Raw genomic sequence first — 27295 nt, forward strand, 5'->3', positions numbered from 1 at the left:
TGACATGGTATTTAAGTACCTTTCAAGCTGATGTCAAAAAATTCTTTTGCTACTGGTTTTACAAAATTATTGTACTATTTTGGTCTTACAGGTTATTTGGAAAATCAGATTCTGTCTGATTTATTCTTATTGAAGCTTGCCATTTATAGTTATGTCCTCACTATACTCAAGCTTTAGGAGAGGAGGAGTTACTAACTCTGCTAACAGACAAAGCAGAATCCAGTTTGAATTTCCAGTAGTAACTGAAGATGCAACAGACAGTTAAAATCTACTTTCAGATTAGAACCAGACACTACTGTACCTTGGTTGTACTCAACTGCTTGCTTAATCTAATCCTGTTTCCTTTAGCAGTTGCTCTTCTGGTGTAACCCAGAGTTTTCTTGTTCCCTTGAACCTTCACATCTCCATTTTGTGGCAACTTCAGTTCCAGGAACAACACCTGCAAGAGACCAGCATTTCAAATCAGTTTCTGCATCCTGTTCCCAGGAGAGAAAAAAAGCAACAGAGCACTTAAACAGCTTGTTCCAACCAAAGGATAGTACAAATGCTTCAGGTAATTAAAAACCTGATTAAAGATCCCTGCTATCAAAGTCATTCCTCCTCATTTTAATTAACTACAAAATGCAATTTAAAATCTCATTTTCTGAACACTATAAGTTTGAGTTCAGAGGTATGTTTTTAGAAAAGGTAATTAACTCCATCCAATAAGTGAGGTTACTGCTGACAGTCAACTGTAATAAAACATAATGTCAAGATGACTAAAAATGGGAAGAACAATGGTGAAAAAACAGAAGTGTTAGCAGAGAGCAGGTTTCAGAGAAACATGAATGGCATGGAGGGAGGTGGTCACAAATGCCTTTTTAGAATAGCTAGAATATTAGATTTTCTTACAAACTGCCAAAAACTGGAAAATTAAATATACGCTCACTTGGTGACAGACAACACAGCTCTTCATTTTTCACTCTGTGTTCCTATGAAGCATCATACACTACTTAGCAGCTATTGTGTTTCATTTCACAGCTGGCAGAAGGGAATAGGAAGTTTCTCTCACACATTTATGTAGCACAGAAATTTTACTGACACAAAACTAGAAGGGTAAAGTTCTACTAACCTACACAAGATACTTTACACAATTCGTAACAAATTTCCACATGAGAAACTTCAACCCTCTGTAGTTCAGAGAACAGCATTTGAGAAAAAACTTCCCCTTTTCCATGGAGAAGAGTGAAACTGAAGTCAAGCATTATGTCAGGAGTTCTAACTTAGACAACTGTTACTGAGTAAGACTTCTACATTTGCAACAAAGGAGGAATATTTCTGTGGAACTTCTTTTACTGATGGCTGCTTGCAAATTTTGACTACTTCCATATAAGGTATAGCCCCTAAGCAAGAAACTAGTACATAGGAAAAAAATGGGGGGAAAAAAGCATGCACAGCAATTATAATCTATTCCAATGACTCCATGTAACCTATATTAAAAAATATATAGTGAAATTCTTCAGGAATAAAAGTATTGCTCATTTACACAGAAATCTGTTCCTTAGATTTTAAAAAAAAAATCAGTTCTATACAGGTTCCTAAAAGCAGACAGTAGTTGATTCAAAACTTTTAAAGCAGTCTTTCCTCCTCTTTCATGCTATATAGGGACAAGGGTAACAATGCAACTTAGTGAGTACAACTATTCTTAAGAGTCAAGACTACATGACATCACATCATACCTGATGTGCAGAAGACTGGTATTGCAAAAAAGCTTCTCCAGTCCTGAACCACTCATCCAAAATATTCCAAAAGCCATTTAATTGGCAGATCATCTCATGTGGCATGAGAAACCAAGGTCCTACACAAACCTCAGGCTTATTTCCACTTGTTTTTTATTTCCACTTCTATCTTCTTTATCTCTGCTAAAGTTGGCAGAATGGTCAGTAACAAGCAGGAGAGACACAGCCTCTTGCAGGCAGCAAAGCCTCCAAAAGACAAATCTCTGAGCAGAGTTGAGTTTGCGTTTTGTCTTTTTTTCTTATGCAGTCTGCCCAAGAATTTTTTGGGTTTTCATTAGTTTTAGCCAAAGACCCTTGAGAGTAACTTCTGAGAAAGCTCTCTTCCTTGCACCCTAACCCTCACGTACCTCTGCGATGTCATCAGGGCTGGTCAAGGAGAAGCTGTGGCCTGCCAGCTGATACGCCTTGGTCTCAATCTCGCTCAGTTTAGCTTGCATGACCTGTTTCTGAGTTTCATACGCTGTTGTGCTAAAACCAATGCCATTCAGCTCCAGCAGAGCTAAGCAATAGTGGATGGGCATCTCCACTTTAGAAAATACATCTGTAGTAAGCACAAACCCCAAGAAAAACTTTTATAAAACAGATCAACTGCAGATCAACGGATTCATAAAAAAAAAAATTGGAGAATGTACAGTTTTTAAAATACTGAATGTCGTGACAGACTGAAATCTTTTACTATAGATTTCATCTGAATACTTTTGTTCTTGGAATATTTCACATTCTTATGACAAAAGTGTTTAAGAAAACAGCTTTTGTCATTTTTTGTTCCAAGAAATACACATCTCTTCATATATCAACATTTTATAAACCACAGACATGTTTAATGTAAGGCCTTCTAACTTGATACACTTTCATTCCACCATCTACATCTTTCAAAAAGGTTCTAAGGTTTAGTTGTAAGAATCACACATGATGTGGTATGCTTGCAATAAAATACTTAGTGAAACTGGACCTTAATCTTAGACTTTGGATATAATTAAGGGGAAAGTATCAATGACCACTGATAGGTATGTGCTTTTGGGGGGGGGGTTGATGGCTTGTTTATAAACAGCAACAAGCACTCAGCAATTATTAGTGCAAACATCCTGGATCATTCATTATGGGATCACAAGAGTTTCATGGACATAACACATACATGGCAAACAATCCTATATGGGAAGGCCAAAGAGCAAGAAATCTCCTTCAGAACACATTTGAGGATTTTAGCAATTGTTTCTGACAAGGAAATGCAAAAACTTTTGAAAATGTTCATGAGAAACCAGAGACAGACACACGAGTCCTCTCAGAATGGTCAGGGTACTCATTTGGAAGGTAGGGACCCAATTGATTTAGAGACTTAGAATAGACTCTGCTGTTGTCTTTACCAATGGAACTGGTGGACATTTGGGATATAAAAATTATATTTTAATTTGATTTTTTTTTTTTTACAAAACAGATATATTTCCAAGGGAAGTTCCCTCTTTTGACAAATGAACATTTTGACACAGATTATACTTAGGTAAGAACTTCCAAAACTCCTCTCTTCCACACTGATCATTTAGCCCATGGTAGCACAGGTACCTTTACCCTCCATCTTTGCCCCCAAGTGGAGAAGCTCTCCTCACCTGTCAGATTTTCCTTCTGTAATTCACTACGGAGTTGGTCCATGACACTGAAGACAAGCACAGACTCTATTGCTGCTCTGTACCTCCCAGAATGATCTCTGCTGGCACTGAGCCCCAGGCTCTGCACTCCTTGGCCAGTGCCTACTGCTTCCAGTAGAGGCAGCTCGTTGGGGAGAAAGTTAGTCACCATGTTGTGAAGCGTACGTTCCTTAGAGTCAGAATCGAGCAACCAACATGCAACCTTAAAAAGGGAGACCTCCATGAGACTTTTTTTTCCATTTCAGTCGTAAAACAAGACAAATATTTAGCTGGGGATTAATGCAAGGTTATAGTGCAGATAATTCTTCTTGATTTGGCAGGCAAACTGCAGTTAAAAGTTACGTGATTTCAAAGAAAACCTTCAAGAGGGCATAAGTCACTGAAAAGCTTACTTCTCACTCAAAGTTATTTCTGCACATTTGAAAACCTTATCCTTTTTCAACTAAACACATCTTGAAGTGTTGTCCTTGGGGTTTTTTGTCTATTAAAACCTAACACAAAGTGAATAAATATAAAAATCAGGATCAAAACATGCTTAATCTGAAAAATGACTTTGTAAAATCAGAACTTGCTATATGTCTAGAACATGAGCCAAGCTGAGCTCTCCTATTTTTTGCACATCAGCATTAATGCCAAGAATTCTGCATGGTGTATTTTACTCCTGGTAAGCCGCATACCTCTAACTGTCTTCAAGGCAATTTCATTTATAGCTATATTTCAATTTCTTGTGTCAAAATAGGATAAAATACAGGGTTCTGCACTGTCTCTGCCATTCAAGCAGAAGGTAAAAACCATATGTGTATATTTATGGGGTTGGGGAGGGTGTGTGTGTATGTATATAATCATTGCATCACTAAAATGAACAAACATGAGTATGACTTCAATTAATATGGAACAGTGCAGGGAAAGATGTTACTTTTATTACTCTTTAATTTCATTCTAAAACTATGTCTCAATATGAAAAAATCTATGTTTGTACTTGTGTTGAACACGTTAGCAACTTACCTGCAGAGTTGAATATTACCATGATGCTATTCAGTCTATGTGTGAGGCAAAACTTTAAAAATCAATAGAAATTTCTCTGCATCTAGAGTTTTCCTAACATGGACAAGAAGGTGCTTTTACCTCAATCTAGTGTTTCATTTGAGTTACAAATAGTTCCCAAACCTTTTGAAATTACATGTAAACTTTGTTTTCTTTTGAGAAAATAATGGTAGCAAAGTGGTCCATACACATGGTGTGTAAATCTTTTGCTTACCAAGTATCCTGTTCTCAGAAGCAATAATCTGACCAGAAGCACTTCTGACATTTCAGTCCCAGGCTTCTTATTGGAACAAAACAAGAGTTAAGCCCTGTTCACTGAGACAGGGGAGAGATTTATCTTCATCTTCCCCACCCAAGCAAGGTATAAAAGAATAGTGTGTTAATCTCTCACTGTTACTTTGTTTCTCTTGCAGGTACCATCAAACCCACATAGCAAAGCAAATGTCCTCTAAATACTGTTCAAGATCTCCCACAGGAAGAAAATTTCACTAAACCCTCTGACAGGTGTGCATATTCAAACATAAATAACAGAAGGAAAGTACCAGAAGGTACTCTTATCTTTCCACTGGTGTGTTTAAACTAGTAGTTTTACCCAAGCTAAATTTCTTAATCCTGCAAACCTTTGGGTCCTCAAAACTTCCTTCCAAGGAGATGCCACAAGCCATCAGCAGAGTTTTGTAGTGCTGAATGAAGTCATACATGATAAGTGACCGCTCCTGCTTGGGCTTCTTCTGCAGATACAGCTGCAGATGGTATAGTCTCTCTGTTACAGACAGGTTTTTGTCCAAAGGTGGTGGTGCCAAACTCATACTGATTTCTAAGGCAGGAAATACAAGCAAAAACCATCTTTTTACCCAGTGTGTGATAAGAAAGGTAAGAGAAAATCTCATATGCAATCACCTAAAGCACAAAAACTACAGTTTAAGTATGAACAAATAACAATATATCTATACTGACATTACATATTTTATCAAACCAGACAAGGCTCCCAAAAGCAATACATTGTGTCTGTACTAACAACAAAGGATAGCCAGGAATCAAACCCTAATCACAGGGCCACTTAGCACAGATTGGGCTATGTTCAGCATTCAAGTGTCAGATTTGTTCTGAAGAGCAAAAAATTGGAAGAGATTGAAAGAGAAAAGCAAATAAGATAAAGAGAACATAAGTGTAAGCTAACATTTTAGCCACATGCATGCTGACAGTCCAGTGTCTGAGCCAATTACCTGGCCTTATTACATAGCAGTATAGGTACATCCACAGCAACATGTTCAATGGTGTTTAAACACAACAGCTAAATTACTCCATCACACAACTGGGCTGGGTTCAGAGCACTCACAACATTGCCAAGAACCTATCTGCTGAAGGTACTTTCTTGAAATGCAGTGTCATGTAACCTAGCACAGCCTGTCCACTCACTTACCAGTCTGGTCCTGTATCTGCTGCAAAGAGATATAGTAGGCATCTTTTCCACCCCAGCACACTGCCAGTCCAACTACCAAGATGTCTTCATAGCCTTGGACAGGAAACCCATCATCTTTAACTTGCATCTGCTGAGGAGAACTCACTAAAGACATAATTTCAAGTTACAATTATAAAATGGCATTCATAAACAGGATCTTGGAAATGTAAATACATACAGCTGAGTCTAAACCTGAATATTGTTAGTCTCAGTAACGCAAAGGAACTGAGTGTTAGTAAAGGATGGAGAACTGATGTCAAGCATTTCCTTGATAGGTCCTTGGAGACGGTAAAGAAGTTTTAGCCACTTGTTGGTATGTGAGAGCATCTGAATATTAACATCTCATTGTGTATCTAATATTGAAATGGTTCTCTGTTGTGCAGTCCTTTTATCACGTGCACCATGTCATAAACAAGTTTTTGTATATTATAAAATGGATATTACATTTACCACTAAACATTACAGACTGTTCAGGGGCTCCACTGAGCTGTGCTACCTCTGTGATTGCTTCTGAACCAAGGTTAAATATTTTCAAATTTTTAAAATGTAAACTTGATTCAATATAAGCATATGTGAAATTCAGATCAGTCTCTGGATTGTTGCAATATTGCTTCATTTTTTCCCCCAAAAGTATTGATATGCTGTAGTTTGCTGCTGCCTTATAAACATACTCTTCCTTTAAAATGACAAGATTAAGCAGTTAGATTCATTGCTGTCATATTGCCATAACAACAACACTCCTTAACTATCAAAATATATTTTTGACAAACGTGAAATGCTTTTCAGAGTGGAAGGAGGGAATACATTTCTGTCTCAACTCTTGAAGAGGTTGCCAGGAAAGGCTAGAATTTGGAAGGGATGCTAAATGAGCAGTTCCACCTGAACATGAGGAAAAACCTATTTACTTTGAGGATGACAGAACATTGGAATAGATTGCCCATAGAGGTTGTGGAGTCTCCTTTCCCAGAGATATTCAAAAACTGCCTGGATACAATCCTGTGCAACCTGCTCTAGGTGAACCTGCTTTAGAAAGGGGGTTGATCTAGATGATCTCCAGAGGACCCTTCCAATGCCAAACATCATGTGATTCTGTAATAACAGTAATATCAGTAATTTCCCCCCCTTTTGCAAACTCTTTCCTTCTCTACTCCCGCCACCCTACTGTTCACAAAATAATGCGCTGGAACAGGGAACTGACCTTTTTTGAATTTGCCGCCAATCGTTGATTTGGGAGACAAAAGACATTTTGTTCTTTCGCATGCCACTGAGATGGAGAATCTGCTTTTTTCCTTCCATTCTGCAACGAAAGTCTGGAAAAGTGCTTTGTTGCTTGCTACATCAATAATAGTGAAACTTTCAGCACTCAAGGGAACAAGAGGATCCTGAGATAGCTGCAGTGAAAAGCCTTGGTCTATAGCAGAATCATCTTTTATCTCATCAGTCTCAGTTGGGTCTAGACTCCCGGTACTGACCTGGAGTGTTTTTACCTGCTGCCCTGCATTGCCCTCACTATTCTGCTGTGGCTGAATCATTTGTCCTTCATTCTTGCAAATGACTTGCCTCTTCCTTGCAGATTTCACAGAAAGAGAAAAAGAACTTTTTGGGAAAAGCTCTTTGGGAGGTGTTGGAGGAATAAATCCATTATTATTATCTGATGGAGGACAGGACGTTCTGCTGCTTCCCTTGAGCTGAAGTGTTATGACATCTGTTTTCTGAAGATGCAAGTTTTCTGTTTTGTTTTCTTTAACCTTGAAAGAGCTTTTTAAATCCTGGCAAGTGGGCAAAGGCTCTGGCTTACAACAGTCAGATTCAAAAACTAGATCTGGTTCTTGATTAACAATAGGAGAAACTAACTTTCCTTTCAAACAGGAACTTACTGAAACTGGTTCAATGCTTGAGGGACTAGGCCATTTGTCTAACACATCCTGCAATCCTGGGCTTAGTTCAAACGAGCAGTTAGTCCATACCACTGGATGGGGTTTCTTATCTAAAGTTTGCTGGCTTCTCTGGAGCTTTTCACCTTGATCTCCTACTAAATCCTTCAGTCTGGGGTCATTACAAATCACTGGGTTTATTAATCCTGACTGACCCTGAAAGGTAGCAGGAAGATCTTCCAGAAAAGATGGGGAGTTTCCATGACCTAAACCTTCAGCTATTGTATCAGAGGGTGCTAGAGACACATTGTTACACTGTGCAGGATTCTTGTGTTCTTGTTTGCCGCTGACATCAAATTTATTCTGAACAGGTCTTAGATTCTGCAAAAGACCATCTGGAGGAAGTAAAGCTTCTGGCTTCTCCACAGGGCCCTTTCTGTCAGCTTCCATGATGCAAACAGCTGAAAGGTCAGTGACATTACTGAAGCTATCATCAAATAGCAAGCTATCACTCATATTTAGGCTTGCTTCAGGGACAGGGTGGCATTCTATTTGTACAATGTGTTCCCTTCCAAAATGGGAGGTTGCTTTATTAAGGTCTTTAGACACATTCTCCCCTTTCACAGAATTTTGGGTCTGGTAATCTTGTAGAAAACTGTGTAGCTGTGAGTCAGTCACTGAGAAATCACTTTCTTTAAGGCAAGGTGCAGATTCTATTTCCTTCACTATGGGCTGTAAATTAAGGGCTCCAGACTCCAAAACTTGATTACTGCAGTGCTGAGTTATGTTTTTGGTAATGTTATTTTTTGTGATAAGACTTGATAAGCTCAGTTTCCTAGCTGTTGCAGCCACCCTTTCATCAGTAGCATTCTCAGTCCATAAACTGCTTAGGTTTTTGGAGATTTCCTGCCGTGGTATTGCTGCCAGCTCTGAACCTTCTATTCCCTGCTGTCCTGTGATTCCAGCTGCTATCTCCTGTTTTATTATCATCTCAGTTTGAGTATCCAACTGGAAACTGTCTTCAAAGTCTCTAGAGTCAGAAAACATATCAGAGGCTTGACCATTCTGAACATCATCTGCATTGCAAACACCTCTGTATTTTCCTAGAAACTCTTTCAGAAAAACCTTGGGATGACTATTGCCTTTCTGCAATGTTCCAGCTTGTTCCAATGTTCCATTGGGTTTTTCACTCCCATGTTTGCCACCATTCTGAATCTGAATATTGCAGATTTTATCCTCACCAGGACAAAAATGAATAGGTTTCTGTATCCTGCTGTCACAATGGACATGTCCACTTCCAGAGCAGCTCGCAGTTACATTACCATGATCTGTGTCTAAAGCCATCTCCTGCCTATCAATCCTAGCCTCAGTAGAGCTCACATCTGTTTGAGTTCTATTAATTTTATTCTGCTTATAATCATTATTTTCATTTCTCTGTGTCCTAGCACTACCGGATATGACTCTACTTCCTATAATATTATGTGTCTCCACACTGGTGTGTGGAGTACCCTGCAACATAACAGATGCCTGCAAACGTGCTCTCCCCTTAGGTATGCCTTCATTACTGGTGGTAGGCTCTGTAAATAATACTTCCATTTTATCTTTTCTCCCAGTCTTTATTTTGTCCATCTGCACAGAATTTGAGACTTCATGAGTTAAAGAATCTGTTTCCATAAATTCCTTATTATTTCGGTTTGAAAAAAAATTATCTGTAGAGATGGTGGGGTGGAAATCAGGTGGATTTTGTATGTCTATGCTAAGTATATTTGAACCTTCAAGAACTGACCTCCGCAGTTTTGAAGAGGTATTTTTGTTCCTAGTGCAGTTTAAATGCACATCTGTGCTTTTAATCAATCTAGAGGCTGAAGACTTTGTTCTCGATGTTGGTGTCTTTCCTTGTTCAGTAAGATGCTCTGGGATGGCTGTCCTGGAATCTATCTTGGTTTTGATTAGAGAAATTCCTTCCCTGTTTTCATTACCCGTGCATGTATTTGGCAGTTTTTTAGCACTGTACACAATATCACCCTTGCCTTCCTCTGCTCGAGCCTGTTTCTTGCCTGGGACTTCATTCTCACACCTGGAATTTTCTGTGCTACTGCTTAGCCGTCTTTTATATCCCTTTTTAATATTTGATAAGTTTCCAGTCTGCAAACCGAGGCCATTACAATGCTGAACTCTAAACTCTTTTTTGTTTAACACCCTTGAAGACTCAGCAGATTCCTCTCCATCTGACCTATGCAGTCTGTCTTCCAGTTCTGACTCACTGCTGATCATAGAGGATGTATCAGTCTCAAGAAAAGACTCTGGGTTCCACTGCACTCCCATCAGTGCCAAATCCTGCTGCAGCAGTCTCCTGGCTTCCTCCACAATGACAGAAGCTGCTTCTCTTTCAGTTAAGCCTTTCATTCCAGCCATCCAGATGCTGCGCACAGTCCGACGCTCCTCTGCCGATTCTTCATCTTCATCCACAGCCCTACGAACACTATGGGAAAGGTAACAGACAGATGTAAACATTCATGCAAAAAATAACAAACAACAGAAGAAGCTGGTACTATTCTGTTTTGCTCCCATTTCAATGGCTTCACAGCTTCCTTCACAGAAGCACTCTATCTAAAATATAATGCAATTAATGGGAAATAACTTAATTGGAAATAAGTATTTCAGTTTTCTAAATGTGAACGGATGTCAATGAAAGATACTACTGGCTGCATACCCCAGAATCACTGCCAGGTTTCTGTGTCCAAACATGTACCCTAGAAGTCCCAACTCCCTGCTAGGGCAAAATGCAGGTCTCCTCCATGAACTGTTTTCCAAAGGAAACTTTAGGAGCATAAACCAGACAATTACTACAGCACAGTCCCACAGGTATTTGATCAAGGAAGCTTGTCACTACATTAACATGAAAATCACAAGAGAATCTCAAAAGATAATCAGTAATAAATCACAAACTACTTTGATCATATGGTGCAGCTGCTTTTTAGAGGCAGCAAAAGCTCCTCAGAAAGCATTAACAATTCATCCAGGACTAAGTAGTGCATTGAAAAGAGGGATAAGAAGAAAATTTAGGTCTCAAAAACTTAGGCTACAAATAAAACATGTTTATATTAATTTCAAAATAATCATGGAATGACTGTGATCAGTCACAGAGACCTACAAGCTAATTCTAATGTTTGGCACGAAGTCCTAAAGGTTGCCATATTTTACCACAGGTTTCATCTTGTAATCCTTCACCCTACAAACAAACTCCTTTTATTGACTTCTGGACTTACTGATTTCTCACCTTTTGAATGGTACTGAATTCTTCAGAGCAGCTGCCACATCATCAGGACTGGCTTTAGCAAGATCAGCCACGGTGACAAAGCCAGCATTGTAAAGTGTCCTGGCACGCTGTGCATTCAGCAGAGATACTCGTACCAGGTCACAAAGCTCCCTATGAACCCCAAAAGTGAGGCGACTCTGGAACTGAGAGAGCAACAGCTCCATGTTGTGCCAGCCCAGTCGATTACAGAAAACTGTTATCATTCCTAGAACACAAAAGTTACATCAGTGTCTCAACTCCAGCTCTGGCCCTACTAAGCTGGATTCACTCCCCACCTCCCAGTCTGAATTGGTACTCACTTTACATTTCCCACCTTCCCATTACTTACAGAAACTAAATCATGCCTATTACAACTATGACTAGGAGCTGATCTTGCAGAACTAGTTTATCAGTGAGGTAAAAATTCTGAATTACACTGGTTTTACAAAGATGCTGATCCTGAAAGTGTGAAACATGTACATCCTGGAACAGGAGTCCTATGAAACAACCACACTGAAAAAAAGGCAATAGAAAAAGCAGTGATGAGAGGCACTAAGAGAAGCCACAGATCTTTGAGGAAGGCCAGCACTGATGTCCATAAGAGCAAATTGTGGATTACATAACTTCAGTTACTGAGAGCATCACAGGAGATAGCAAAGCCTATGATAAAGGTTACAACTGCTGTCCCCAGCGCATGGGAGAAGGAAAAGAGCTGGAAAAACACAGTTGCATTCTCACAGATTGAATCTACAGAATATGAAAATAACTGAAAGACATGGCATCCCTCACTATTTTTATAGTGATTATAGAATACAACTTTTATCATCTCTCTTAACTATATGTCATGTCAACAGTTCATATTACTTCCCAAATTATTTTTGTGAAAATTATTAATACTGGGAATAGAGAATTATGAAACTGCTACAACAAAAAGTTATTTATACTACCAGAATTAATTTAAACTACTCTGCATCAGTTGGCGTGACCTTTTCATTTTGGGGCTTTGACTCATGCTGCAACCCACACATAGGGTTTCGCAAGTTGAGCTAAAACTGTCTTATAAATTGAAAACCCACTTATGGAGTAATGGAGGACTTAGGCAACAGAAAAAAAATATCTCGGTGACATGGTGGGCTGATACTTCTACTCCTACACAGCCTAATTAAGGATGTTAAGTTAAAGGTGGCAGCTATCTGACCTCTTGTGATCTGGTGATAAATGACCCAGAAACTACTCACTCTGTTTCGAAAATTATAACCTTATACTTTCCAGTCAATTAATTTTGCAACTAGAAGAAAGCCATGTTCCATCTTAGAGGCCCCAACCTTTACCCAATGCTGAAAGCTTCTCTTTCCTGATAGAGCAAAGTTTTAGAACAGACATGTAACTATTTACATCTTTAGTATTGAACACAGATGATTTCCACAGATTTTCCTCAGTATGCTACAGGATTGCTTGATTCCACTCAGCTGACCCCCTTCCCACAGCACACTCTGTGGTTCCATCTCAAAGCAGGGGCAACCACAGGTTAAGCTATAAATCTGTAAGAGGTTTTACAAGACTGTTTGTTATTTGTACTACACCGTGGCTATCTTAGCCTCATATCTGGAAGCAAAAAAAAACCCTGACTAACCTAAGACTCCTCAGGTATTTTGCCCAGACAACTCACCTGCATAAGTGGCAGCAGATTGCTGCAAGGATTGAAGCTGGCCACGACTACAGCCATATTTCTTGGTCATATCATTTAAGGGAACCTCGCTGATTAAATCCAGAAGGGCAAGACTGGTGAAAAACCTGTTGAAGAAGCACATGTAGAAATAAAATTGTCATCCAGGGCACATTACTGTACATGGCAATATGCACCATGATAGCATAGGACAGAAGAGCACACAAAAGAAACAGAGAAGATGGCTTCCAAAAACAACAGCACAAACATCTTGTGCCAGCAATGTTCTCAGACCAGAGCAACCAGGTCCAGGTTCTCCGAGCTATCAGCTCACTCAGAAAGAGAGCCAGTTCCTGAAAATAGACACAGAGCCTGTCCATCACAAATGTTATAGCCTCTAGTATTTGCACATTGACACCCACATTCTATGGCTACCTTTTGTGGATGGCCATTTGTCTGTGCTGTTTCTCTGTTTTAGCTATGATTTTGCCTCTTACAGAACGAGCTAGAAAGCCTTCTTCAATCCCCACCAGCTCAGCCACACGTTTCATTGAGGCAGGAAGCTTCTCCCATAAGCAGAAAAACTGGTACCAATCAATTGTGGTCCACTCCTCATACACTGGGGTGACCTAAAAAAAAATAAAAAATCTATTTCAGAGAAACAAACAGAACAGAGCTCTGGGTAAACAAAAATAAAACCTAGGGAAAGCGGTTAGAGCATCCTACACACTACGTAGAGGCACTGAGTCATAACCACGTACGATAAAGAAAGTAAAATCTCTTCTAACATAATTTTTTAATATTTGTACCGATGAGATCTGACTCATACAGGTACTCTAACAATTAAACAGTTTGGAATCTTCGTCAGATTACTCCCCAAATCCAAGACACTAAACAATTTTTAATCTCTATCTTCATTCTCCTTTAACAAAACAATGCTTTATTCTTTTTTTAATAAAATCTACAAATATCTGTCAACCTCTTAAAACCACTACTAACCACACTAACCACCACCACAGCATTTGGTAAAGCAGGAAGGACAAAGATTTTGTCAGAACTTGCTGAAGCTTTCATTTACCTGGAGTACAAGAAATGTCAATTTTATTAACAACTAACAAAAAAGCCATCCAGGCCATTCACACACTTTTAGACATAAAACCAATTCTGTTAATGTTCACTCAGCACAGAGTAAGTTTCAGTATGAGGAGATAAAATTTGTTCACATCCAGATCAGTATAAAGCAAGATTAATTATTTTGAAAGAACTAACAGTTCCTGGGGAGCATTTAACATGATACAGAACACCATATGCCTATATAACTGCAAATCGTCCATGTCCCTACATCTACTGAGAAGAATAAGAGTTATTAAAGTGGGGGATTGTCTTTTTTTCTTTACTGGGCTTTTGTTGTGGGTTTTTTTTTTCTTTAAAGAAAACTCTTTTCCTAGTCTGGCAAATACTTATTTGTTTTAACCAACTTTCCTAAAACATAAGGTCTTGGAATTCAGTTTCATATTTGCACAAGTAAACGATTCAAGCTTAAGAGAGTTAAAAAGCATTATAGCAGACAAACTCCCTGTAGTCCGTGAGGAATAGATGAAGATCAAGTCTTAAAAAAATTTAAAAAGCCACCAAAATAAAACAAACCTTTGCCCTTGAAAATGAACAGCCTTGCAAGAAAGTGTTTTAGGGTAGCTTAACAGAAGAGAATCTCAAGAACATTTTTTCAACAGGGTATTCAATTTAAAATAACATTAGACAAGCCGCTGCAATTAAAAAGTACAGCATAAAAATATATTGCCATCACTGCCTCTACCCCAGGACATGACCAAATTTCTTCCTTTTTTTTTCCTGTTTTGGAGATGCAAACAGGGAAAAAATTCACTGGTGCATAACACAAAGGAGTTCATTTTGCCTAATAGAAACAGAACAAAATATAATGTGGTCCTCTAAAACAGAGATACGGGTACACATGGGGTACAAGTAGAAAAAAAAATCTGCCAGTATCAGCCCATAACTAAGATGAACACAGCAAGCAGAGGCAGGTACCCTCAGTCTCTTGCCTCCCCCATCCCCCAGCTCAACAATTTCTGTAATTGCAAGCACATTCTTCTTGAAGTGAATATTTTTTTTCAGACAAGATGCCCAAATTTTGTCTTTGATTTGTCATTCTGATAAAGAGAATACACTTTACACTTAAGAAGGCTGAAGACGACTGTCAAATTTAGGATGATGATTGCATGGTGGGCCTCTGGCAGCCACAAATCCTATGTTGTTCACTGCAACTCCATCTGGTTTCCTCACTAATCTTCACAGGTTTGTGGCTTCCTCTCCAAAGGTCTTAAATAGCATTGCTTAGCTTTTCAAGTGTTCATGCTCATAAATCTTGACACACTTTGGACACTTTCCCCTCACAAGATTTATCACACTCCTTCCTTTAGCCCTGGCAGCATCACCAGGCAAGTAAATTAAATCAGAGATGAATTTCACTGTTACTGAACTGAAGAAAGGCCCACCCACAGGAAGAAAGTAGAGTAGCTCTCTGAGGTTTTTTGCAGGAAAAATAGATACTAAAACCCCCAAAATTTTCTGAGCCTCCAAAACTAATATGAGATTAAGCCTGCTGATGCCAAACACACAACAAAACCAATTTGTTTCATCAACTTCAAGTGTCTTGGAAAAATTACCATTATCTTAGGCTTAAAACTTATGAAGTTCTGAAATCTTACAAAGTCAGGAGTGACAACAATGGGCTTAGATGGCACGCAGCACCTGCCTACACAATATGGGAACAAACTAGTTCTGAAGAACATTCTATTTAGAAACTTTTCTTCATGAAGGATAAGCTAAGCAAAGCACACATAAAGAAAACCCAACTATGTTCATAGAGCCTTCAAGAACTCTGCATTGTGCTGTCTCTCCTTTCCTTAGTTTTGGCAGTACAAAATACAAGACACAGAACAAGGAACTTACCAAATAGACAATATGCAGATCATTCTCCAGAACAAAGCTTTTCATAGCTCGCTGCAGGTCAGCAAAGATTTCCATGGCTTCAGTTGGTGAAAGAGAAGAGGAAAGAGTAGCTGAGCCAAGATGTGTTGGGTGATAAACCTTTGCTGTTTAAAAAAAAAGGAATCACATAGAAAAACATTTAAGTGCAAGTTTATATATCATTTTCGGGTTGCAATGTATTTGAGAGATACCAACTCTACTAACTTTTTCCAACTGCTTTTTTAAAAAAATAGTGTATTTCTCCATTCTGAAGACAGAAAAATGGAAATAATAAAAGGTTTAACTAGCCTTTTTCAGAGGCCAGATCTCAAGCTCAGATCCCTCTAACTACTCAGACTAACAGTTGTAATAGCTATTTGAACAAAAAACATTGGAGTCCCATCTGCCATCCTGCCTAGAAGTTACCATTTTGACTATTTCTTTCTTAGGAACACTAAATATCTCCTATTATCTTTTCTTTAAAGAGTTACAAATTAACCTGTAATGGGGATTCTTACTACTACTGTAAGAGTCTCATCCTTAGCCATTTTAAGAAAATAGCCAAAATCAGGGAAAAGTGCAATCATGTACACCAAGCAGTTCTAGAAAAGACCTGCACTCTCTTAGACTGTACTGGTTCTTCTCCAGAAAGACAAAAATCCTAGTTTACAGTAAATGTACACAAATCCCGTAGTTAAAGCATGCTTTGTTTACAGATATTTGGGGAACTTAGTAGACTAAGACGCATCAGTCTTAGAGGTGGCGTGCAGGTGATGTGCCTTCCAAGAACACATGCATGCAAAATATTCTAAAGCAGGTACAAAAACACCCACTGGAAAGCTAAAAAAATCTTGATACACATGATTCTTTAAAATAAATAGAAAATGCACAGAAGTCCTTATTATAAAGTTACATTGAACATCTACCCAGCTGCAGAAGATTTACTGAATCAAAACTAACTGCAGTCACCGGGAAGAACACCAACATTACCTTTCACATCATTGCCAGAGTCCAGAACCTGAATGAATTCATTTTCCAGCAACCATGCCACACAAGCCTCGATAGGTCCAGGCTGTGCTTTGTCTTGTTCTTTCTCATTTTCCCACTTGCTTTCTTTCAAGCTGGATGCAAGCAGAGTGCAAGAAGCATAGGTCTGCACATCATCTGGAGTGTTGGCCACTCCCCCCACTATGATCTGTTGAAGAAAACTACTTGTTCATGTTGCTAGAGACACAGTAGGATAGAACATCAGATTGGAGAATCAAAGAGGTTGATCCATCATCTAAGTTTTAAAGAACCAGGACAAGAGGGGAATATAAGGCAAAGCAACAGCCAACCGTAAAGATTTTTCTTGGCAAGAACCCAGTCACTTTAGGTAGAAGTAAGAGACTAATCTATGGGAAAGAATTAATTATAAAATCTTATTTTGAAAGTGGACATACACATAGCAGCAATTTAGATTTCAGACTAGCCCTAGGCATTTTGCTTAGCCAACACTGAAAAATTTTTATATGTTAGAACACAAGCTGCAATTTTCTGAAGACAAAAAGCAAACTAAGAAGGAGTTCTCCTAAGGTTTTTCAGTATACTGACATTTTCTCTTAATAAATGTAAATGCTATACCCCATTATTGTTTTCCTGATTGAGATTGATTTTTTCCCATTGGATTTTGGTTTGGTTTTGTTTTTCACACAACTGCTCTTTCCTTGTGTGCCATTTCCACGTGTATGTCTTCCTCGAGATAAGCAAGGTGTTTAACTATAAACTTTCTTTCATGGTTTCAATGGATTTTTTCCATGTTACAAAGAAACAACACCTGAAGGAAACTCCCATCTTTTAGATAGATTTTATGTATAAAAATGCTTTGCTAAAAATGGTTTGCTAAAAATTCAAAATCTATGGAATCACAACCAAGTTCTAAGTTTCACAGCAGTTTTTGCAAGACAGTAGAAGTATAGCAAACAAACTGTATTTAGAGAGTCCTGCATCTAATCTAGGTTCAAGCCCAAAAGCAACTTTGGGAAAAAACCACATAAACTCACTTACGTGGAAAAAAATCCTTTTGGCCCTTTTTACTTCTATAGGAACCCTACAGAGGAGGACAGGCTAGAGGAAGCAAATTGGGTACCACACCTGTTTACTCATCAAAAATGTATTAATAAAATTTCAGTCATTTCTGTGCAAAAGAGGTAGGTAAATTGAAGGGGGAAATAAGGGACCCTACAAGGTTCTACAGATTTCATTACAGCCCAATTCAGTCTATAAAGTCTCTAGGACCAGTAATTTGCAAGCATCCTCCAGTTAAGAATGTCAGGTCACACATGAAGTTTAAGAATTACACTTATTTCTGCCTAAGGGGTGCATCTAAATGCAAAAGCAAAGCTTAGTAACCCTTGTTTGAGTGTGCTCACATCCTAATCTGCAGCAAGCAGAGAAACATTCCAGACAAAATGCTGAATACTGAAGGAAGCTGCCAGACCTAAATGATTTTCTTCTGCAGATGCTTGGTCTGGCAAGGGAGGAAACACACGAAAAAGAAAGTGCACAGAAAACATTTGATGGTGTCACAAAAGAAAGCATTTTACAAGAGTGCAAGCACAGTTCTAATCCCTCTCCATGTGTCCTGTACCTCAAGTATTGCTCTTTTCATGCTAGAAGCAACACCTTCCCCTTCTCTTCTAAGCAAACAGCTGCAAACAGGCTTGAGAGATCCCTGAAGCAGAGCAGTTCCTTTCGATCTTTCTGAGGGCTTGCAAACCAAAATGCTCTCACCTATTGGAAAAGAAAAACAAAAAATACAAAAACATCAATGATCTTAGTACTGCATCTTAGCACTCTAATAGCTGCACCCATTTCATCAAGGAGATATTATTGGAAGGGAAAACTGTAGTCATTTTCCAAAAAGCCAAGTAACAAAAGAAGAGAAAAACCTGTGCAACCTTGAACAGTGTATATGAATTGCTATTTAAGAACTCCACAGATGTGTAATACTTAAGAACTAAAAGCAGAGCAAGCTTCAAAGTTACATTAGGCTAGTGAGGGTCTTGCCAAATCAGCTAAGAGATTTCACAGCCTCTCTGTGCATCTGCTTTTCTGCTGAACCAGTCTTGCTTCTTGTTCTGGAATTGATTGGAACTATAATACACAGAGGCATCAATTTTTCTTCTTTGCTACATTTTTAAACTGACAAAGTTCTCAAAAGAGGAAAACATAAAAGCTGCAAAGCACTTTGACATTTTGTGCTCATTCAACCATCTTCCAGTCCCAAAATAACACAGATACCAAACTAATTCAGAAATGCCAAATTATTAATCTAAGTAACTATACATTCTCTGAACTTTCATATATGCACATACATGCACACACACAAAATCTTAAGTATCCTGAATGGTTTCCACTGCAAGTACATCTAAATAAATCTTACCTTAAAATTCTCTATCAGACATTGTTAAGTTAATCTCTAACCACTGAAACTCTGTGGGAGACAAAAAAGGTCTGAGAGTCATGAAACAAAAATGAAAATAATGGGTAAATTCCTTTAATGAGATCACAGTACAGCCTGTCCATGGAAAATACAGTGGTCACACACAGGAGACTTTTTCTACAAAGCTCTTATAGAGAAACTAGGTCCCTGGGAGACTCTAGCTAGTTAGCAGCTTTGCCAAATGGCACAGGATAAATTAATTAGGGGTAGGACACTTTTGTCTTTGACTAAGAAGAGTGCATTAGATTTGGATTAGCTGTACAATAAATGTCATGATAGGGTTATGACAACTTGTTAAGATTTAAATGCACATAGTCTGGACACAAGGTAATTTTGGTAGTAGGTATCTTAGTAAGATTCTAGGAATGTTGTGATAAAACTGTAGCTGTGGTAATGCTAAAGTAATCAACAAATCCAGAGGTAATGAAAACACAACTGCACTTAAATTTAACGAACAGAATAAATAAATGCAGTGTAGGTGAGTAACAAAATACAACTTAAACATGTTTACATAAATGAATTACAGGATAAATACACACTCAGAGGACATGTCCTGGATTTTTTTATCCTGCCCGGTGAAATCTTTGACATCTGTTGACCACGTACTTTTTGACAGAGCCAAAGAGTACAGAAGATCAACTGCCTGTAAGAATTATTTTGTGAAAGCAAAGCTTATTTTGATTTTAGCAATTAAGAACATTCAGTCACTTTGTATTTGGGTTCTGATGTGACCTACAATTTCCTCCGAAAACTCTGACTCTTCAGAGTGGTAAATCTAACAGAAAATCTAACAAAAAATGGGTATCCCCTTGGCTCTGTATTATCGGACAGTTATTCAAGACTTGGAGGATATGGAGGATGCCCTTTCCCAAGATGCCACTGAGAACTTAAAGCCAATAATTGCAATCTAGTAAACAATAAAAAAAAAAAAAGGAACTGAGCTGTTCCAATATTCCTTATTGACCATTCCAGATGCAAGGCAAAGAGGAGGTTAGCATCAGATTAGACAAACACCAGAAGGCTCTGGCTACCCAGGCATAAAACTTCATTAAAAAACAATAAAGACCCTATTATATTTCTAAGTTTTGTTCATCGATATGGAGCAGTTTTACCTATTTCTCCTTGGGAACGTGAAAATTTTGATGAATGCAGAAGTAATCAAATTTCATTCTGTAAGATGATATTTTTAAATTTCCATCAAACCAAGAAAAAGAAACTAAAAGATCAAACCATAAGACAGCCCAAAAGTACAATGGTGGGAGAGGAGGAGGCATTCTACCCAAGAGCAATTATCTTTTGTCTGTCAGCTGAATTTCATATCCACATAAGGCATTTTTTCCAGCTGAAGTTGCTGTCCTCCAGTCTCCCTACTCTGTGAAAGAGTAGCAGCTGGCAACATAGCTTTATGTTCTCATCCAAAAGACTCTGTGGAGTGGAAAAAAATGGTACATTCATGAAGCTTATCAGCATAAAATCAACTGCTTACTGTGCACAACACAGTCACATCAGAACTGTCAAAAAGGGTACTAATTATTGTGACTTCAAGGGGAAAAAGAAGAAACTTCAAGGAATAATGTCATTTTACACCTGCCAGCTACAGTCAAATGACAAAGTCTGGAAAATTTCAAAATACAGCATGCAGCTGCCCTTTTCTTTAACGCATAGGGATAGCTCACAGAGATATAGGTCGCAAAATGCTCTGTTGCTATGCTACTCTGGCAAAAATAGAAAGCTAAATGTAAGAACAGTCTGCTTACACAGGGTTCCAGCAAGCACCAATCAAACCATCAGTCGGGCAAATCCCACTTCCCGCATCTGTTGAACTTCTTATTTTCTACCGTGTTTATACTCATATAATGCAATTTTTTTCAAACATCATCCATGAAGATAAATTTTCATTGCAAATTAAAATAACAGGCAGGATTATTTTGTTGAACATCTATCAGTGCCACTGTTTGCAAGAAGATGCCACATTATCTATGAACTACTATTCATATTTCCCTGTTCTCTGTTGCATTGCTACTTTCAAGATCCATAAAATTCATGGTTAAGTTTAGCAGAAGTTTAATAAATCTAAATTAGAATTTCAGACAACAGGAGTTTGTCAAATTATGACAGTAGACTTGGAATGCATTTCTTACATTTCAGGCCTGCACAGTGAGAGTTTACTGTAAATTTTCTCACTGAAACTGTAAATATTTTAGTTAACTGACCAGGGATCACAGAATTAAGGCAAAAGAACAACACAGCCTTGGAAGCTAACAAGAATTCAAAGGAGAAAACATCCCGTTCCTGAAGTAACTGACATGTAAATACCAAAGTCAGTCTCCTGGAGTGAAAAGAATCCCCTGGGAATTACAATTTTTACTCCATTAATACCAAACAAATTAATACCAAACAAATTCATCTTGATTAACTTAATCATACTGAATACCAAAGGAATTCATCATGATTAGTCACTAATTGCAAAGTACTGCCCTGGATTTAATCAGGTTAACACCATCCTTACAGAATGTTAATAAAGACTCTGCTTACCCTCTGTGTCTACTCCTTTCCTGCCAGCCCTTCCAGCCATCTGCTTGTAAGTGAGAATGTCCAGCAGTTTGCCACCGAACACGGGTGTTCGTATAATTACTCGGCGCGCGGGTAAATTCACTCCAGATGAGAGCGTGGAGGTTGCTGCCAGGACTCTAATCAAGCCTTGGCGAAAGGCTCCTTCAATAATGTCCCGTTCATCAAAAGTAAGACCTGAGGAGACGTGGCTTTTAGTGAACCTTGTCACGGTGACACTGCATTTAAAAGCTAATAATATTACTGTCAAGCAAGGGGAAGAACAAACAAACTTAACGAACATTCGCCATTCACTAGTATCACAACACTACCTTAGTCAACTTCTTTTGATCCATAGGTGAACCAAAATTTCATCATTAAGTATTTATTGCTCAATTGACAGTAATACACTAGTTTTTCTAAGGTGCTTGCACACATGGTAGCAAGATGAACAGCTCCTAACTGCATATCTACAAGCACTGCAATTGAATACATAAATAAATAAATAAATAAATAGATCAATTAATTAATTAATTAAATAAATAAATAAATAAAATAAAAATGAGAAAACAGCAGGGAACTAGGATTTATTCATCTACTGTCCTGACTCTGGACTCCTTCATTATTTCCATTATGGGTTACAGGTCTAGTATGTATCTTTCTACATTTCCTTCAGGGCTTCATGACAATTTTATTCTTGAGAAAGAAATCCAGATTCCATAAGCATTTGGAATTATTCCTCCTACCTAATCAATGCCATAGCTACTGTTGTCTCTCCCAGTCAGTCCCTTTTCTAGGTGAATCAACAGGCAACACTATTACCTACTTAAGTAAGAAATAAAATATCTAATCAGAAGTGTTCACAGCACACGCTCCTTTTATTTTTACGTCCATTATCATACTTCCTCTATTTACTCATTTATTTCAGTATCAAGCTGAGGGAAATTGCTCTGAAATACTCTGACAGCTTTTGGGACAACTTGAAAATGCTTGAGCTGCAAATCAGCTAATTTTTCAGGCATTTTGCAAAAAAACGCAGTTAAGTTATATTTTAAAAGTTTCTGTTATCCAACACAACACATAGGTTTATCATAACAATTTGTGAATTAAAGTAAGTCATCAGCCACAATAAAAGAATTTCAAGTTTACCTCTAACTGTGGGATTCTCAAAGCTTATATAGGCATAAGCTACTAAAGGTTTCAAAAAGCAACCGCTAAATTGCTGGTACCTACAGTGAAAAGAACCCATATAACTTCACCATTACAGAATTCAAGACCGGGATATTCAGGAATACCTGCATGATGAAATGCCACTCCCCATGGCAAAGTACGCTGGAGCACAGAATCCAGACCTGAGACAGAACGCTTTAGCTGATCCAGAACCTCATTGATCCCTTCTCTGTCCACAACAACTGGGACCAGGGTGGAGTTTTTCACAGTACCTTGAGAAGGAAAATATTTTTATAGTTTCTACTAAAATTAATTTTCATTGAAGACACTGTGCATACCATAGTCTTCTACAAACTACTTTTCTCTTACTCTCAGCTTGTTGCAAACTGTAGAACTCCCTGGCAATGATGTCTGCCAGCTTCTCACACCAGTTCTTGGATGGACAGAAAAGCAGGACTGAATGGCCACCACAAACAGTCTCATAACACAGGCTCACAACATGGTCTTCATCTCCCTGAATTGAGACAAAATATTTTCAAGGCACTCTCAGATTGAATGAGGTTTGTAAATGCTGTCATTCTGTGTCTCAGTAGGAATCTTCCACTTCAAGAAAGAGGGAGCAAACAAAGAAGATGGAGCACTGTTATCTTATTTTCTGTCTTGCTTTATGAAGTTCAAGCACTAGTATGACCCTATTTTTGAGGACAGTTCTAGACCTACCTATGAATAAATGTAACATTTTGCATCTTGCTTTCATAAATCTGCTTCTGTATGAAGGCCACACAGTGAACAAAAAAATCACTGCAACCTCCATGTCACGGCTAACAGCAGTGGCGAAGAACTAGGAAGAGCCCCGAGGGAAAACTCCTCTACAGTAACTAGGGAAGACTTGTCAACTGGGATGTCTGAACTAAAAGCATGAGATGTAGTAGTCTAAGCATCCCCAATAAGATGCACTCAGCAAGCACTTCTGACCAAAGACTGCAAGTGTTCAGAGCACAGTGGAAGGCTTTTATTGATACTTACATAGATGTCCCTTCAAAACCCTTCTGTTTACAGCTTGCTTTTTTAGTTTTAAGATCCTAAGAGAGTCCCTGCAACTGATCTGTTTTACTTGGCTAAGACAGATTCCCTTCTAGCAAGCAGGCCAAAGGAGTAAGAGAAAAATGCAGGCCTACAGGAAGAAATAAAAAGCACTAAAATGCAAATGAAAACAGGGGAACAATGTCAGAAACTGCATATACACATCAAAAGCTCAGTAAGGATTCTGCCAAATTCAGCTGAAGTGGTGATGTCATCAAGTTCCCTTTCCTGGTCCAGTTTGAGACACAAAAGTCTGAAGGTTCAGTGACAGGTTTCAAGCTCAAGATCACCTGGTTTTATAAAATAGGTCAACTCCTTTAAACTGTTGAGTCATAAGCCTCATTTAGATCTTTCTTCCACTTAATTTAGTAACTATCCACAGCAACTATTTCAAAAAAATCCAGAAAAGGAGATGTAACATCACCTTCTCAATATGACCACATAAAAGCAAGCTTCCAGATATTCATGTCACAAATGTTTCTTTTTGTCTCTGGGACCCTTTTTCTTTGCTGTGTCACCATGCTACTGACATGATAACATTTGTGGACGAGATCTGAGTGCAAAATATTTCAAAATATTGCTGGAATTCAGCCCATACTGTCCAACTACTACACTAGTATTACACAGAGCAGTTCAAAGGAACAGAGATAATATTCACCCTTCAGAGACTTCACAGAAAAGGAACCTACAAGTAGGAAGCACAAATTTTCCATTTCTACGCATTTTGTTCTTCAAAATCCTTATAGTATTACGTTGCCCTTAACTTTCCATATCCTTTTCAAGTGTGTAAGAGGACTAAATACTGAAAACAGATTCAGAAGAATCAGGATGGACATCTGCCTTCTAATCACTGACAAAATTAGATCATTTAGCAGTTTAACACAAGGAGGTTCAATACCAGATTTTAATGCAAACATATTATCCCAGTGTTGAATGCAAATTCCTTGGCCTAAGCAGGAAATACTTACCTGCATCCATGAAAGTGAAGTAGATTCCCAGACACAAGATAGGGTGGTGGGTAAGGGAAGAATCAAACTCTTTATACCTGTCAAGTGCTCAGAAACTGCAAAGTCAACCTTGTCTTCAAGTCAGATTGAAGAAACGTCAAGATGTTCATGAGGGGGTATGGGTTGGGTTTTTTTTTTGTTTAAGTCAGTAGAAGACAAAAAGAACAGTTTCGTTCTAAGTTGGAGCATATAATCTATGAAGTAAACAATGAAGTCAGGAATGTCATCTATTTAAAAAGAAATTAAAAACATACCAAGAGCTGTCTTTTTAACTTTAGCATTACAAAAGGTGTCATCCCAAAGCCACTGCTCAGAGTTTTGTTACCTTCAGTTGAAGCTTGGGCTGGAATTCTCGCACTAAATTCATGGAGGAGTCATATATGTTGCTGCCAATTTTCACCCACTCCTTGAGGGGCACAGGGCGAAAATCTGTACAGTATAGCTCTGCATCTAACCACGAGGCTAGGAGTCCCAAATTAGGGAGAGTAGCACTCATGCCTACTATCTGTATCCCACCAAAACCAGGACTGGTCATCTTCACCTCTCTGGAAGTGGTTCAAAGAAAACAAAAGTTAGTGACAACACTCGCTACTGTTCTGGAAAACAGAATTCAGAAAAACTAACTCAATCTACTTCCTTCCAGACTCTAAAATGCAAAGCTACTTTTTTTAACTTTTTGACAAAGAAACAAGCCATACTCTACTCTTAGCAAACACAATGTTATGCATTAATAACAAGATAATTCAACTTTTTATCATTTTGAACCTAAACCTCAATCTTCTTTAGGTAACAACAGATATAAACGACTGCTTATTTGGAGAAACTGAAAACAAATACATAAATCAACCAGTTCCTCGACACTAACAAAAACATGGAAATAAAAGAATAGCTTAATCTTCACCGCAATCTTCTAAGCTTAAATGCCTTAATTAAAACACTTCTCTTTGTTTCCATTTCAACACAAGTAACACTAAACTAAGGTCTTCCTAGATCTGGGAACCAAAGCCCTAAATTCAGCAAAAATGCAAGTGCTGAATAGCAGCTTCCATTAAAGGCAGTGAGAAGTAATGGACTCCTAACAGGCCAGAAAACACAAACTGTTAATTTAGATACCCAAATGTAGATTTTAATTCAGGCTTTTACATCCACACAATAGTTTTGGGGTTTTTTTAATGCTCCTATGCTTACGTTTGAAAACTACTCATTTGCATTGCACTGAGCCATAAATTGAGACTTTAAAAAATAAAAGGTCTGACAAATCAATATGAGCTCAGAAACAGACAATCTTTTTAGAAGACCTCGCCTTCAGGGGTCGGTTGTAACACTTGGCAAAGAAACAAGATAACCCAGAAGCCATAGTATAAAAAACCAGTCACTGATGAGACAGAAATAAGGAAGATGGGGAGAGGTAGACTCTCTAATCCAAGCCCTTCAAGCATTTGCTAGTACAGCTTGGCCATCAAGGTTGCAGATTTTTGCCCCTACAGCAACCTGAGACCCTTTTTTTTCCTAAAGCAGCTTTTGACCTTCAAGAATCAAAAAAGTTCCAGCTCCACAAGGAGCTCACTATTTGACTGAGGAGGAGAAAAATATGCTACAGAATTTTAGCTGGGTCTGCAAAAGCCTTGCAGATTAAGAAGGTTAGACCTTCTCCTCCATTTGCCTTTGTTTGTGTTTGGGCACTATGGAACTGCTGGACAGTTTGCTGCTGAGGATCTAGGTACTGAACTCTTAAAAGCCTCTAAAGCTCTTCTGAAACATTTAATCTGTTCCCCAGTGTCCAATCAGTTGTGCTAAAGGCAAGAAACCATGCAATCACTAGGCTATCGCATTTTATAAGCAAAACCAGAGCTTGTCCTGAGCAGTGCTAACTAAGCAGACTACTGGCACATCCTCTTAAGCTTTCTGACCAATTCACCATGTACAAGCTAACAATATGCCCACTCTTCCACAACACCTGAACATTTCTGAAGGATAAATACTCCATTCCATGAAACACCGAAAAAATCTGCTAGCAAAACTGTTCTAAAAAAATCCAAAGTTTTTAAAAAAAACTTAAATAGGCTAAAGAAGTAAATGAAAGCTTCAGCCTTATTTCTTTTCCTGAGAGAATAAATCCCATGGTAGCACATAAATTGAAAACCACGAGGAAAAGAGGTTTTGACTATAATGGCAGGCCCCTGAGAGGTGATATGATGAGATCTTAATAACCAAAATAGTCTAGGTCATCACTATCGTAAAAACC

General features: G+C 38.3%; 1 protein-coding gene and 1 long non-coding RNA gene across 6 annotated transcripts in view; one reads left to right on the forward strand and one right to left on the reverse strand.

The window, feature by feature from the left end:
- POLQ (DNA polymerase theta) overlaps positions 1-27295 on the reverse strand; it is a 53351-nt gene that overhangs the window by 14766 nt on the left and 11290 nt on the right. For all 5 annotated transcript variants that reach the window (XM_039388910.1, XM_039388909.1, XM_027730322.2 and 2 more), the window contains exons 6-21: positions 25376-25595; positions 23330-23474; positions 23086-23232; positions 21776-21988; positions 18386-18528; positions 16747-16951; positions 15739-15881; positions 13201-13394; positions 12769-12893; positions 11082-11325; positions 7126-10283; positions 5889-6032; positions 5086-5282; positions 3383-3623; positions 2126-2319; positions 302-439 (exon numbers count right to left, since the gene is read on the reverse strand). In XM_039388910.1, the coding sequence (XP_039244844.1) occupies positions 302-439; positions 2126-2319; positions 3383-3623; positions 5086-5282; positions 5889-6032; positions 7126-10283; positions 11082-11325; positions 12769-12893; positions 13201-13394; positions 15739-15881; positions 16747-16951; positions 18386-18528; positions 21776-21988; positions 23086-23232; positions 23330-23474; positions 25376-25595 (5851 nt within the window). The remainder of the gene's footprint in view (positions 1-301; positions 440-2125; positions 2320-3382; positions 3624-5085; positions 5283-5888; positions 6033-7125; positions 10284-11081; positions 11326-12768; positions 12894-13200; positions 13395-15738; positions 15882-16746; positions 16952-18385; positions 18529-21775; positions 21989-23085; positions 23233-23329; positions 23475-25375; positions 25596-27295) is intronic.
- LOC113992723 lies at positions 301-5006 on the forward strand. Its single transcript, XR_003542325.2, has 3 exons — positions 301-553; positions 3214-3276; positions 4879-5006. It is a non-coding gene; the product is annotated as an uncharacterized LOC113992723 (long non-coding RNA).

This window comes from Pipra filicauda, unplaced genomic scaffold, assembly GCF_003945595.2.
Source record: "Pipra filicauda isolate LSUMZ 115617 unplaced genomic scaffold, ASM394559v2 scaffold69_size3009148_pilon, whole genome shotgun sequence".
NCBI lineage: Eukaryota > Metazoa > Chordata > Aves > Passeriformes > Pipridae > Pipra > Pipra filicauda.